The sequence below is a fragment of the Botrytis sinoallii genome (genome assembly GCF_014898435.1).
Source record: "Botrytis sinoallii strain Bc 23 chromosome Unknown BSIN_001, whole genome shotgun sequence".
NCBI classification, from domain to species: domain Eukaryota; kingdom Fungi; phylum Ascomycota; class Leotiomycetes; order Helotiales; family Sclerotiniaceae; genus Botrytis; species Botrytis sinoallii.
The window spans coordinates 1,193,345-1,209,304 of NW_024066028.1; the positions used below are offsets into that span (position 1 = coordinate 1,193,345).

Below are 15,960 nucleotides of genomic sequence, written 5' to 3' on the forward strand. Positions count from 1 at the left end.
CAAGTATCTTCCCTCCATCTCCATCTCCATCTCCATCTCCTCAACCAAGTCCTCCGTGCTGACTACTACCTACTACTACTACCTATATCTCTCCTTTTCATACATATACACATATACATATACACATATACATACATACATACATACATACATACATACATACATACATACATACATACATACATACATACATACATACATACATACATACATACATACATACATACATACCATACGCATAGCCTTTTCATTTCTTATTATCATAACATCCCATCATATACCATACCTTCCTTCCCTGCCTATCCACAATCCCAAAGAAAAAACATGCTCATTCGTACTTCATCCTTACATCCACACCACAAAACAATCTTCAAAAACACAATCTTCAAAACACAATCTTCAAAAACACAATCTTCAAAAACACAATCTTCAAAAACACAATCTTCAAAAACACAATCTTCAAAAACACAATCTTCAAAAACACAATCTTCAAAAAAAACATCTCAACACAACAATACCACAAAAAATCATCTCAAAATGTCAAATTCTCATATCACTAGTGACCTATCTATCTAAACTATTTCTTTTGAGAGAAGAAGAAGAAAAAGAAAGAAAAAAGAGGAAACCCCTTAAGAGCACAAAAAAAAAACCATCCGCCCAAAATTCATAGGTATCAATCATCAATTTCATTCTTAATCTTTTCTCTTCTCTTCTCTCTCTTCTCTCACGTTCTTTCACACTGTAATCTCATCTCATATCATCAATCTTTCTTTTCTTCCCTTCCCCTTTCCCCTCAAATATCTCAAATATCTCCCCATTCTCCCCTCTCAAACTACCATACGAATCTCCATCAATCCATCATCCCCCCTCAAAAACCCCTCAAAAACATCTCCCCTTTCCCTTCCATTTCCCTTTCCCTCCAAAACCCAAACAAAAACCCACAAACCCAGCTGCGTAAAGAGAAACACCTCACAAACTACACTTCACAACCACCACATCATCACAAATGCAATGAAAAGTAGTAGCTGTAAGCCCACGCGTAAAAGAGAAAAAAAAAGTAAGAAGTCGAAATGTAAAAAAGGGGGGTATGCATCCATTCCATTCCATTCCATCCATGCCTGCCAATCCGACAATAGAGTAAAATACTTGAACATAAAAAAAAAACCCCCCTGATTCGTGAAAACTTGTTGTAAAAGGTGTACGGAAATAAAGCTATGTCTGAAACATGCCACACAATGATTGATTGTGTTCGAAACCGAATATCGAAGTTGTAAAGTGGTGGAAGAAGATCAAATAATCAGTTTTGTTGTGTCCTTTCTGACCGGAGATTGTAAAATTGGTGCTGCTTCCCATACTCCGCAAACACAAAGCGATTATGAAGTTATTGTATCAAGATATGTTCACCACTAAAAGGTAAGACATATGTCTCAAATAACCCCTCCAGAAAATCAGCGTCTCGCCAGACCCTCCCTTTCCTTGAGGCGACTAGTTCTCCATCCCTCATACCAAAGTTCTCTACTCGCCTCCCTCAATTCACCCCTCCACTCTGCAAATATTGCTTCCTTCAAACGTACAAAATCACAATGTTCAACATTCATCGGATCCGCAAAACCCCATGGGAATTTACGGCCAATAACATCGGGTTCATACAAATCAGGGCTGATGATTGAGAGAGGTAAATAAGGAATCTCGCTGATTTCGGATTCGCGTTTATGGCGACGAATGGAGCCCGAGGAAAGACGCTTAGAATTGGGAGAACCACCCGAAGAAGCTGAGCCATTCTCAGAAGTAGCATATTCATCTCTTTCATCGAGGCGGCTTTGACTGTGGCCGATAATTGGGCTTTCGGGTTCATCATCTAGTCCGAGTGCTTCAAGTGGGTCGAGATTAGCCTTACGCAGACTATCCCAAACCGTCTTCTTCAAATACGTCATGTGGGCCGTTGTAATAGTGTCGGCTTTTGAGATGACCGGAATCACAGTAGTTTTTCCTTGCAATGTACGAAGGACTTGTAAATCAAGATCTTCATCCAGACTACCAAACAAACGAGGGCCTGTACCAAATACTCCAAAATGTCCATTTCCATTTGAGATGACATTCTTTGAATCTTCAATATTTTGGTCCAGGCGTGTGGGGTCGAGAATGAGGAATACAGCATGGATGTGTGTATCTTGAACCCCCGGAGCTCTCATAACCTTCATTTCTTCCGTGAAAGTTTCTTCGAATTTGCTTTCAAGAAATGAAGACATATCTCGAAGTTGAAGATCCACGACATTTTTATCCAAGCCTTCTGAATCCCACAAGGTTACACCGATTCGCTCACCCTCGATTTCCGATTCGATATAATGCGAGACGAATTTTCCCGACTTGGGGGTACGTGGAGCAAATATATCTTCGGCCAATGGTTCGGGCTTCGATCTCTTCTTGGGAGGCATAGCGAGGGAGGTTTTGAGAAAATTAAGGAAAGATGTCTTGCCTGCACCGCGTGCGCCAATGATGAGAACGCTGCAGAGCCATTAATAAAAGTCAAAAAAGAAGGTCATGGTAAAAACTTACTTGAATGGAGTAGGATCTTTGCGTCTTCGTACTCTGCGAGGACTATTAATTGTGCTCACGGCACTGCTTGCATAGCTGTATCTTCCACGATGTGTCATGCTCTCTGATCTAGCATAAGGATCAACCCAACCGCCATTCCTCGCACCCGAAGGAACGGGAGGAACTGGCACACTGAGTGTGCTACTCATCGTGTAAGATCTGGATTGAGGATCCATTGAAGCACTTCTCGCACCTTGACCACTATTTCCAGACGTCGCCGAACCCGGTCTATCTTCACCACCGAACGAGGGAAAGTGTGTAGGGACAGCAAGGTCGGGAAGACGAGGTGGAGATCTGGGGATCGCAGCTGCTTCGCGAAGGAGTCTTTCACGCTCTTGCTCTTGCAATTGAGCAAGATCTTTCTTATGCTTGGAGTTTAAATTTCCGGACTTGGACCGACGAAGTAATAAACCACCAAGACTGGAACGACGAGGGGGATTGGCGTTATTATTATGCTTTCCGTTCTCTGGAATTCCTGCTAATCTCTCGGCGCCATGTGATGGCGACGTTGCAGGAGTTCGTGGTCGGATTGAAGAAACCATCGTGGAGGTTCGATTTATTGGGAACAATAGTGTTTGTCGCAGAATTGACAGGGAAGGCTTGATTTGATCAATTCGTATTGTATGGTGAATAGACTTTTAATTGAATTGAAATTTGAAGAAGAGGGTGAATGAATGGATGTTTCCTTTGGAATTAAATTTCCCTGTAGGCCTTGCTAATCATTAATAAAATGGATTTTGGAGAAGGACAAGGTTTGGAAGAAGATGGCGAAAAAGCTGAGGACGGAAGAGAGAGTGAGTGAGTGTCGGGCTGGAAAATAAAAATATAGAAAATAAAGAGTTCGGCAGTGAGATTGATGAATTGAGATTGCGAATTACTTTTTTGAATGAATTATGATGTGAATTATTTCGCTACTCTCTTCTCTCGCGCTGTCTTGTTTCTTGAGTCGTAGACCAGAGGTTCTTCTTAACTTATAACTTATAAGACGAACTACGACGGCTTTTTTTCCTTTTTGTATTTCCATCTAAAATGGGGATTTAAAGCACACGACTGTATTGCATGAATTTTGGATATCTCGAGAGATGAAGAAGAGGTATACGGCTTTGAATCCATTGATTTGCAAATAAAAGAAAAAAGAATCAATGTCAACATACCAATACCCGTCTGGCAATGGTATCAAATGGATCCAATGAGCTCCAATTTTGATTTGGGAGATCCTTGGTAAGGCTGTAACGGTCCAAACTTTTCCATGCAATGCTAGTCGCTAGCTTCGTCTCTGGCGGTTTAGTTTCTCTTTGCTCCTGCCCTTTTGGCTGAAATGAATGAAGGGGTAGGCAGTGCTAGACGGGAGATGCTTGAGTCGAGAACTAATGTATGAGAATGATGTTTGGATCCAAAATTAGGAGAAAATGAATATGGAGATTGATGCGTAGGATATTGAAGAAGTATTGTCGACGTCGATGTGGCGAGATGTGGTTAGATGAACTGCGTCGATGCAATCATGGAGACCAGTGACGAATGGAGATTGGATATTAGATTTAATTGATAGAAGGAGGTATTAATACATGATAGTATGCGAGGAGGTCTAGGTCGGTAGGTAGATTGGTCGTCGACGATATCTAGAATAGAAGTCACAAAATAGGAACGTAGTATAATCGTATTGTTGAAGATATTCAGACCAAAGATACTATTCAGACCAAAGATACAAAAGTACAAGAGAAAGAAAGACGATATGAGATAGATCAATAGGTGGTAGATAGGAAGGTACATGGTAGGTAACATACATCAGCTACTCAATCATCACCTCTTATTATCGTTCTTCCATCCATCTAGACATTCTTCATGTATCATATGCACCATTGATCACTGTACTTGGTCCCTTTTTCCCCTTATTCAATCCAATCCAATTGATCCGATGAAAGCGAAAGAATGTCAAGCAAGTATCTCAAAGTAAATATCCAAGTATTCAAGTATCATTCAATGATTCAATTGTTCATCCCATTCTATCCCATTCATGCAATCAATCACTCAATCACTCAATCAATCAATCACTCACTCAACCATCCATATATTTAAACAGCCTTCTTCCCTCCCCTCCCCTTCCCACCCACAATTCCACAGCGATCATTTCTCCAAATCCCTCTATCCTCCGACCCATCACGAAACCCGTCCGTCCATGCCTCATCCCGTACCACAATACACAATCGGTACACAGCATCACCATCTCTCCATTCGCCATTCACCATTCACCATTCGCCATTCACCATTCACCACCCATTCATTCTCCCTCCTCCGTAACGAATTTCAGGGGCTCCCAAACCAATCTACGTACCTACCTAAGTAAAAGCCAGCCACAAACAAACCAATCACATACAATGTCTCCCTCATACATACAATACAATACAATACAATACAACAAAACCAATGATACATACCTACATACATACATACATATACACACACAATCCACTAAAAAATAATCTCCCCAACAAGGAATACCCCGACGTCTCTGATGATCGGAAAGTTTTCAGAACCCTTACGTAGACAGCCTTGGATTGGACCAGACTCGATGTTTGAGCCATCCATCGCACGCAGGGGTGCGGACGGGGTTAGGGTCAGGAACCAAAAACATGGGTGGCATGGTTGTGGATTTTGATTTTCCGACGTGGAGATGTTTCATCTTGAATACCTACGGAGTAGTATTCTGTACCGAGTACCACGAAGGATAGACTTTTTCTTCTTCACTTCTTCGTATTCTCGCAAGAAGTTTGACTATTCACTATTAACATCCACCACGTAATTCATATATAGGTATTAGATACGTATATTATACCCAGATACCTACTACGGAGTAGATCTAAAATATATAACATCAATCAATCAATCCGTAACATCTTTCATATATTTAATTGACATCTCAATAAGATTTTCTCTTAATACTCGTACTCATCATGCTCATACTTGAAAGATCGACTCATACCTATCTCGCCTACTACAACACACCATCACAACTATATCATACCCCCCTATCTCCCATCCATCTCCCATTCATCCATCCATCTTCAACCAATTCCTCTGACCTCTGGTTCAATACAACCATCTTCCTTTCTCCAAAGAAAACTATGTCACTTTCCATTTCCCGCTTTTCTTCGCCCTCCCTCACACTCTTATATCTCTTACGCCTTTTACACCCCAATTCATCAACCCATTCTCCATCACTCCAGCAATCCACAATCCATCAACCACAAACCCTCAAACCCACCCATCGAAAACCCAAAAACCAATTCATCATCACATTTCATCAAACCCATCCAACTTCCAGTCCAGTTCAATCCAATCCACTCCACTCCAACCACCAATCCACCCACCAATCCACCCCCTCAAACCCTCACCCTCACCCTCACCCTCACCCAAACCCAAACTCAACACAATGCCATAAAAAACAACCCCCTCCCTCCCCCCAATTCCAATCCCAATCCCAATAACATACATACATCCATACACATACATAAAACCGTACCCGTATACCCGTATACCCGCATAACACCATCCATCTCCCTCCAAGTTCCAACCCTCATCCTCGCCTATTATCGGATTTAACTTCTCACTCCACTCCCCTTCACTTCATTCTACTCTACTCACACACACACACACATCACTCCCACTCCCACTCCCACTCACTACATCCAACTACTCGTAATCTCTCTTATAAATCCTCCACTACCAATACACTAACCTACCTAGGTACCTATCATCAATTCGTTCACACCATACCATACCTATCTAGCATCTAGTAATTTCTTATACATACATACATACATACATATACACATGCCGCTAACAACGCGCGTTGCTCCGAGCCCCCTATCATATTATCTATCTGTCACTTAGTAGTACCTACCTACCTAGTACCTATCTACTTGTACTTGTACTTGTACTTGTACTTGTATCACACAATCCCAATGGGGAAAAAGACAACGAGTACATCATCAAAAATCGAAACCATTCATTCACGTGAGAGTACATAATTTAGAATCAAAAACACCCGTGGACATTTCCACTACACATATTCATTCACATTGATATTCATATAATTTCTTAAATATCTCAAGGTCCTTTTAATTGTTCTCTACTAGCTAAAATACTAGCTAAAATATCCACGCATCTTTTATCCGTGTCTGTAGAACATATAGCCATCTCACCCACGATAATGTGTGACACCCTTTCAGTCCCCCCCCTCAACCTCACGTTCTGCACTCCCTAGTCATATTAACTGCTGTGCACCAGAGTTCCATTTCATTTGATCACCATTTTTGACCAACCGCCCAAAGCCCAACGACCAGCTAGCCATACGTGGCCCAAAGTTTCCTGCCCAAATTCGCTTGAATGCAAAAGACTAACTCCTAAAGCAGAGGCCAAAATGTAAGGCTTGCTACACAAAATTGTTGTTAAACAATCGTCAAAAATGTATCACCAAGTTCCGAGCCATTCTATGAACAAAAGAACAAGGCAGTGATACTGCTTAGCCCAAAATGACTGTGCATCTCATAAAATGTATGCTTTAGAAGTTTGAAAGAACCAAAACGCCTTGGGTCGTACGACTCTATATCAACAAAGGAAAAAAAAACAGTGGCATTATTTACGAGCCGATTTGGTGAGGTCATAAGGTAAATGAAACTGTAAAATGAGATGTGAGGGCAAGGGCCAAAAGTTTCTGGAAATAAATAATACCGAATTCAAAGAGCGCTGGCACCTGGATAGGCGGAATTTGGTATCATGCCACCACGCATGACACGAGGCGGTCCTCGACCACCACGACCTGTAGGCAAGGCGAAGTCTGGATTATCATTCAAGAGAACATCCTCTCGTCGAGCGGCAGGTCTTCTATTCGGCATTGGAGGTCCTCCGTAACCACTAGCATCTCCGTTCCAGTTGGGATTAATCCCTCGTTGTGACACTGATGTAAAAGTGGACCTCTCAGATTCAGCTGGAGAGCGTTGCCCCGACTGAAGCTCCTCTAAAGAATTGTAAGAATTGTTGCCATCTAAGTTGCTCAACGGATTTGGATGAAGATGAGACTTAGAACCATAGTTGTTATTCGAGGAATGTGCAGCAATATTAAGGGCGGCGGGAATTGTCAGAGATGACTTTGTCGCTGGAGCTGGAGCTGGATCGGCAAAACGTGGGTCAACGTCTTCGTAATAAGTACCATTCGAGTTATCTCGTTTGTGAGTAGACTCGCTAGGAGGAAGTTCGACGACAGGTTGCGAGGCAGGGTTAAGAGGTGATGATCTACCTGCTTGCTGTCCCCATACTTGTCTTGGTGGTACATATCTGACCGCATTAGAAACTTGGCGATTCAATGATAGAAGATCACTTACTCATCTTGGCTATACTGACTCGTCTCACTAATCAACGTCTCATGCCTTTGCTGTATTTTTTGCTGTTGTAGGCCCACCATTCCAGCGACGTCGTCATCACTGTCTCTGAGATTGCCGAATTGCCCGACAAATCCCGGAGGTGGATGTGATGGACTGCCTGTTGTCGCATCCTAATGCCAAATTAGTATCATCAATTTTTCAAGGTGGTTTACGGACTAACCATCTCAATCGCCTGTCCAACCATGCCTACATTTTCTAAACCTTCCAAAGGCGGAGGTGATTCGGCACGAGGCAAGCTACTGGGTCTCATTTCGTCTGGCCTGTATGCAATATATCCACCGGGAGGCGCCGGAGAAGCATCCCTGAATCCACCAATAGGCGCCGAAGGATCAGAAGGTCCTCGGCTGTCATACCCGGGTGGGGGCGCTCTTCCACCGTTACCCATCGCCATCATTCCGTTGTTCAACCCTCCTCTGTACGGGCCTGGGTAACCGCCACCTCTTGGACCATACCCACCTCTCGGACCATACCCACCTCTCGGACCATAACCCCCTCTTGGCTGGCCATAGCCATAACCTCCACGGTTTGGGCCTGGTGGAGGGCCCCCATAACCTCCTCTGTATCCACCCCTCGGTGGTCCATAACCACCTCTTCCTGGTGGTCCTGGTGGCATTCCACCTCGCCCTCTCGAATTCATGGAAGTGTTAGAGTACTGGTGGCTCAATGCCTGTCCCGGTGGCCCAGCAGATTGGTCACGATTTCGCATACCGTATGAATTTCCTACTTGTGGCATCATCGGCATCATCGGAATTGGGTTTCCGTATTGATCTATAGATGGGGTGCCTGATTGTGGTCCATTGTAACCGTCCATTCCCTGACTCCTAATAGATCCACCAGGGACATTAGTAGGAGAGTTTTCAGTGGTTGGGGTTCTTGTAGTCAAAGGTATCCGTTCGTCACTTGTTCGTTCATTGTTATTCGCATCAAATGTGGCAAATGTTGGTAATTTCTCGTTGTCCGGATTTTTCGAACTGCTGGTGTCAGTGACAACCGGAGTGATTGTTTCATTTCCTTGACGGTTGTAGAAATTCTCCCCGTTCATCTCTGCGTTCTCCTCAATACGACGCTTCCTTGCTTTTCGACTAACCAATGTTCGGCGCATAGCGCATGACACAACACCACTTGCGGCGATAATGACTGTGGCGGCGAGCACAACATATGAACCCCATGCCATGTGAGGTACGAAGAGTAGAACATCGATGAGGAATGCGAGTAGGGTGAGAATCAAAGTCAAGATGCTCAGTATGAATATTCCCAGTAGGTATCGAGGGGAATGTGAAGGTGCATGGAAGTGAGCGGCGATGGCTAGGATTAGCATGATAAGTGTGAATAGCGCAGCTACCGGGTGGATAATGAGAATAGCAGATAATGTTGATCTGGTACTTGTAGAGAGATCGAATGTAGCTGATTGAGTTTCATCGTAAAGACTTTCTAATAATTATTCAATATCAGTGCTGTGCTTGGGATGCTAAAGTACGCATTGCGCGGAAGCATGTGTTGAAAGAGTGTGCATTCAAGAATTGGAACTCACCAGTACTATACCCAATTTCAATATTGCTACAAGTGCTTCCTTTACAAAACCCAAAGACCCCAAACTGAACTCCATCGAAAGAGGCCAATGGTATCGACTTAATTATAGGAGTTGATAGAATTGACACGAGCAAGCATGCGAATGCAGCGAGCAGCAAAAGCGATAACGGAGTCGCCGGTCTTAACATTTTGTTGTCCTGTGCTATGCTGATGCGTAGAAAATTGGAAATGCCAGCGTCTTTAAGACGCGGCAAATATCGAGGTTCTTTCGATCAAAGGGTGTCCAGGTGATGTTGTCGCGGAATGTACCTCAAGTCTCAAGTTCTCAATTTGTTGATTGTGATTATTATTGTTGTCGTCCTGAATTCCCCACTCCTGACTAGACATCGATAAATGGAATATAATTTCAGAGAATTAAGTCATAAATTGAACGATAAAGACTGGATCAATGGACGCTGTTGTTCTGTTGTTGCTGTTGTACTTTTCTCCTGACGATGGCCTTTTCTGAGAGACTAGGAGCAGGCGGGGACCAGGGCAAGAGATGGACAGTAGCCAAACAGCCAAAGTACATGTGTTTTTGTAGATTGTGATTAGAATTGACTTTGGCTTTTGGGAAAAGCAAGGTTAAAAGCGTTGATAGCCCACGCCTTCCAAGAACGGTTCCTCGTACTATGTCGTTGTAGGGTTAGAGCGTAGGCAAGTGCAGTAGAACCGTGAAGGGATATCGTGTGGAGTGGGATTCAATTGGTCTCGACTTCAGCCAAGATTGAATTCTTCCGAGGTTTCAAAGGCTGTGTAAGATAAAAATCGTAATCTTGGATAAGAGTCGGAGTATGGTAGAGACAAGAGTGTAGGAATTGGTGTCTGTTTAAAAAAAAATCCTTTGAATATTTGTTTGTACACGAAAGGATGATAGTCTGGTGGTCTTTCAATCTGTCATGTCAGTCTTTCAATATGGTGGTAATTTTCTGTCTCAATCTTATGGGCGTTTCAGATTATTATTGTCCGTCCTTGGAGGTTTTGAGGCTTGAGGGGGGAAGGGTTTGCGTCGTTCAATGAGTGTCTCGTCTTAAACTACTGCGCTACTGTACAGTCTGCACAGGATTCTGTACTCCGTAGAGGTAATGACTTATGAGCGATGGATGATGCTTCGCGCGGTACTGGGTAGGTCTTCTCGTGATAAATTGTGAATTGCTCAGCCCCGCTGATTAAAGTTGATCTTGATTATGTGCCCGGTATGTATGGATGGATGGGATGGGACTTTATTCTAAAGAAGAAGGAGAACCTGAACACGACACGACATTTTCTGCTTCTCGGAAATTTACCCAAGCAGTATCATTGAGGTCGATTATGCAGTCAATAATGAGGCGATGGCGATAAAATGGAGACGGGACGGGATGAATACGTGGGTATGGACTCTGGAGGTATGATAGATAGATAATATGGAGAATATGATACTAGAGGGAGGGGGAGAGGGGGAGGGAAGAAGAGAAGAGAAGAGGACATTAATATTAGGAATTTGTGACATTCAAAGCATGCCTACCTACCTAATTCATTCACTCGAGTATTAACTACCTACCTAGTACTTATCAGCCGGTATGATAAACTTATGAACTCGCATGACCATAATCCTCTACACTTGGTGAGTCTGGAGTCGGGAGCATCAGAAAGAGAACGAGAATTCAATACTCCCTTGAACATTTGAACTTGACGTCCCTGGGTTACGCTTTCTGGTACACGGTTTCGGACGCGCTGTTCATTTTTTACTGCCATCACCTGTAACAAACTAATCACAGTGGACATTTGTTTCCAACGACATGAGGATCTTCAAACCCTTCATGCGACATCTAAAGTTATAGATCATAAGATGGAGCTATTGCTTCCTTACTATGGATATGCAAATCATACAAGTTTATATTTAGTTCTGCCTTACTACGCCTGGCTATGTTTTCTTTTCTTTTCTTTTTATGGTACTTGAAGTCTATCAATCACATATCGAGAGTGCTAACCACCTATCTACTTCCTAAAGTCTATCATAATCTTGGTGAATGAGTGTGTATGGAAGTACTTGTCGATATCTATCGAGTATTCTATGTATACTAAGTAGGTATGAGCAAAGTTGTCCGAGAGATACTACTTTACAAGTCAATCGAAAAGAGGAATAATAAACATCCACCTAGAATGCCTACTAAGTAAGTATCTAATAACGCATAATCTCGAATTAATGCATCTTTGAACCTAATGTGTGACGGCATCCAATTCGGTGGAGGCATGCATTTGCTCTGATAGTGCTCAAGTATGATGAGGGAACAGCTAATGCTGATAAATGAATGCCAATAATCACAATCAATAGGTGAAAAGTGCTTGGCCACTTCAAACTTGGTCCTTGTAAAATCCCCCCTTCTGCATAAAATACCGGGACGATCATACAGAGTACAATATGGATGTGCTCCATTGCCGGTGGACTTTTCCTGGCTCTGATGGTTTGTTTGATGTTGTACGTACGCATATGATACGAGATGATGATATGAGAAGGATTTGGTAGAACGTGATTTAGTATTAACCTTCCATCCTTCCATCCTTTGTCCTCCGTATTTTATAACAGCTTCTCAAAAGGAAACAAATGACCACTCCCCATTCTTCAACTGCCTATTATTGGAAACATCTCCATCTTCATCTTCGGTGCCAATAATGCTTATTAGTATATCCAAGGAGAATCCGTGGAACTTCCATACTTGGATTTATTGGTCGGATATGTCAACTCGACCGAGCCGCTTAGTAATAAAGCAGGCAAACGGGACGGGGCGGGGTTAACACAAACTGATTTCTTATCAACGATAACGGTGGGAACTAGCTGATAGTTTTCCTTATATTATCGTCATCGAATATTGAACTTTTTACTTCCTCTATGCATTCCATTCACGTCGGCATTTTTACGTAGCCATGTACCTGCGAAATGCAGGCAGGAGGTTGGGGTTCATTGTACCACCATGTAACAACTTATTATTCAATACATTCTCTTCCACACACCAAATATCCCATCAGGCACGAAAACAATCAAGTCAATTTTTAATTCGGCCAAAGAAGGAGACGATTGGAAATCATGTATATACAAAGGTGCCCCAACGTCTAGCCCATGCGCAAAGATATCAACCTTTTGTCCCCCCTTCGCCAGCATCTTTGGGGACAGCCGCCCCTCCAAAGCTATATCCTCGATCCATAAAATGGGGACGAAGATTACTATATGTCTCGGCGGCGACAGGCATAGCCTATCTCATAGACACCCAATTGTACGCATCCTCTATTACCAGATCATTGCGAACATTCGGCCTGGGTATATTGGTGGCAATCGATTATAAGCTTAATTTTAGGCCAAATCCGATTCTGGGGGGTGACATTACGGACTTGCATAGGAGAAACGCTGAGAGGATGTTCAATCTTTTACACCAAAATGGCGGATTATACTTGAAAATTGGACAAGCAATTGCTATGCAAAGTGCAGTCTTGCCTCCTGAGTTCCAGAAAATGTTTGCGAGAATGTTCGATGATGCTCCGCAGAATGAGTGGCATGATGTAGAGAGGGTTATCAGGGAAGACTTTGGAGGTAAAAGTCCAGAGGAAGTGTTTGGTGTTAGTTATACAAATAAGCCTGGGAGTGGAATAATCGAAACAAAAGCTAGAGCTTCAGCATCTGTTGCGCAAGTTCATTGGGCGAGGCTGGCTGATGGGAGAGAAGTGGCAATCAAGGTTCAGAAACGAGAGATTGCTAGCCAAGTGGGTTGGGATCTGTGGGCTTTCAAGTGAGTTTCCTCTATTCGAAAAGCATTCAAAACCTTGGACCTTGCTAACAATATGTTCAGGGTAGTGATGAAAGTATACACATACTGGTTCGACCTTCCCTTGTACAGTCTAGTGCCCTATATTACTGAGCGCTTGATGCTAGAAACGGACTTTGTAAATGAAGCGAATAACTCAGAACAGATGGCCGGACTAGTAGCAGGTGAACCACGATTGAACGGTCGTGTTTATATTCCCAAGGTATATCGTGAACTTTCCTCAAAACGAGTCATGACGACAGAATGGATCGAGGGTGTACGTCTTTGGGATAAAGAAGCTTTGACAGCTCCTTGGCTGGGTGGATATGGCAAAGGTTCTCCTGGAGCAAAAGGAGCCCCACTGTCAAATCCCTCGCCAAACATCCTCTCAAGTAACAATCCCAAACCCGACCGTAGCGCGGAATGGAGAGGTCGTAATGGCAAAGGTGGTCTTGGCCTCAGTTTGAAACAAGTCATGACCACCATGGTTGATCTCTTTTCCGCACAAATGTTCCTCTGGGGAGTTGTACATTGCGATCCTCATCCAGGGAATATTTTTATCCGAAGACAGCCCAACGGTCAACCAGAACTTGTCCTAATAGACCACGGTCTATACGTTTCCATGACTCCAACTTTCCGACATCAATACTGTCAGTTCTGGAAAGCTATCATGACCTTCGACAATGCCTCGCTTAACGAAATCACTTCTGCATGGGGTGTCAAGGCCCCCGATCTTTTCGCATCGGCAACTCTTATGCGTCCATATGACGGTGGCGACAACAGCACCAAAGATCGCATCACCAAGGATCTGAAAGGCAAAACAGCCGCTGAGCGTCACTACGAAGTCCAAGAGAGACTCCGTCAAGGCATCCGAGATGTTCTTTCTGAAGAAGAAAATTTCCCCCGTGAACTCCTCTTCATCGGTCGCAATATGCGCATTGTGCAAGGAAACAACCAATTTCTCGGCTCCCCTGTTAACCGCATCAAAATGACCGGTTCATGGGCATCGCGCAGTCTGGTCGATAGCAAGGATTTGAGCTGGAGAGAGAGATGGGTTAATGGGTGGAAACATCTCTTGTTCAGATTTGTATTGTTGAGCACCGATATGGCTTTTTGGGGAAGTAAGATTAGACAATTTCTTGGATGGGGCGGAGGTATGGAGGATGATATTGAGAAGCAGATGAGGTTTTTGGCCAAAGATCAGTTCGGAGTGGAATTGCAACATGGTGTGTTTGATGGATAGATTTATGTATGTGCTGCGGCGCGGGAGTAAGAGCGGGTGTAACATCACCGTACAATCAGTTAGTCGTGTATTATAGATGAAAAGTCCTTTTCGTTTCTTGGCGGGTTAATATATCATAGATAACGTAGACTAGATATACACTCCATCATGCTAGATAGAAATAGCTGTATAATCACAAGTTGAATTTACCACTCATAAGATCTTGATTATGAAAAAATTGCAAACCCCCGCCGTTCCCCACAATAGAATAGGCTACTCGAGGAGAAGAAATATCAAAGCATAGGTATGAGTAACGAGTTCCTTTGTATGAAAAGGCAAACAGGGGAAGTAAATAGATACTTATTTCTTGATAGGCGATGATTAGGGAGAAATCTGAGATGCAGAAGAAATCTGGTGAAATCAACTTTAAGACGATGCGTGCAACTCAGGTCAGAATTGTATCTGGATTTTAAGGAATGTTTGACAGGTGTATATATCATATATTATACTAGCCAAGTCTACAGGATCTCCTATAATTAAGTATTAATCCAAGTATAGCAGTATTATGGAAATTGAAAGACAAAAAAGTGAAAGAAATATCAAGTCAGAGATTTATAAACACGCTCTTAAAGAAAGATGTCTGATTTCAAAAATGAAGAGGGATATAAATATACAAGAATCATCATCTCTCATTCAATATATAAACAATTGAAGTCGAATTCACCCCATCAATCAACTTTGACCAAGCCATCGGAACAACTTCGGGCCGAAACCTGAAAGTTGGATTTTGTTTCCCACCTTGATTTGTAGAGTTCCAGGATTGATACAACAACTATTGATTTGACTGAAAGACCTTTTCTGTAAAGAAAGAAATCGAAATCAAATGGATAAGTGTTTGTGGCATTATTTGCTGTGTTTGTTGCATGTATTCCTACTTGCCACTTATATTTTGCAAGTAGGTATGATTGATAGCTTACCTAGTATTTAGAGCTTCAAGCTTTTTCATGGGCGCAAAATCGATCAGAATAACGAGACATTTTGCATTGCAGTGGTCTGGTTTTGACTCACCAAAGTTTTCAGTCTCTCTCAATGACACGGCGCGATACGAAATTCCCCATTCGAAGATTCTCGGATTGGTATATACCTCGCTATTCGAATATACAAGAAGAGGATTCGAAGGAATTGTGGATATGGAGATTATGTCATACTCACGAAGTCGCAAACTTCACATATAATCTTCTTATGAAGAGGAGAGCAAATACCAGGCTTCTTCTGTCGCGAGCAGGTACTATGGAGGATGACGCACTTACATGGACTGACTGGCTTTGGCATCAGCACACTGATGCCGTTTCCAGTT

General features: G+C 42.8%; 3 protein-coding genes across 3 annotated transcripts; 1 reads left to right on the forward strand and 2 right to left on the reverse strand.

Moving 5' to 3' along the window:
* Positions 1 to 1,448: 1,448 nt before the first annotated feature.
* Positions 1,449 to 3,137, reverse strand: EAF02_000242 (uncharacterized protein; the record flags this gene model as incomplete). The annotated part of the gene is made up of 2 exons (XM_038896290.1): positions 1,449 to 2,505; positions 2,557 to 3,137. 2 exons carry the CDS (start codon positions 3,135 to 3,137, stop codon positions 1,449 to 1,451), a joined length of 1,638 nt encoding a protein of 545 aa, XP_038763149.1.
* Positions 3,138 to 6,705: 3,568 nt separating this feature from the next.
* Positions 6,706 to 10,776, reverse strand: EAF02_000243 (uncharacterized protein). The gene is made up of 4 exons (XM_038896291.1): positions 9,568 to 10,776; positions 8,197 to 9,467; positions 7,977 to 8,146; positions 6,706 to 7,929 (listed from the first exon to the last, which is right to left on the reverse strand). The coding sequence occupies exons 1-4, from the start codon at positions 9,752 to 9,754 to the stop codon at positions 7,332 to 7,334; spliced, it is 2,226 nt and encodes a 741-aa protein (XP_038763150.1). The 5' UTR covers positions 9,755 to 10,776; the 3' UTR covers positions 6,706 to 7,331.
* Positions 10,777 to 12,509: 1,733 nt separating this feature from the next.
* EAF02_000244 (uncharacterized protein) lies at positions 12,510 to 14,624 on the forward strand (the record flags this gene model as incomplete). Its single annotated transcript, XM_038896292.1, has 2 exons — positions 12,510 to 13,366; positions 13,427 to 14,624. 2 exons carry the CDS (start codon positions 12,510 to 12,512, stop codon positions 14,622 to 14,624), a joined length of 2,055 nt encoding a protein of 684 aa, XP_038763151.1.
* Between the last annotated feature and the right edge of the window lie 1,336 nt (positions 14,625 to 15,960).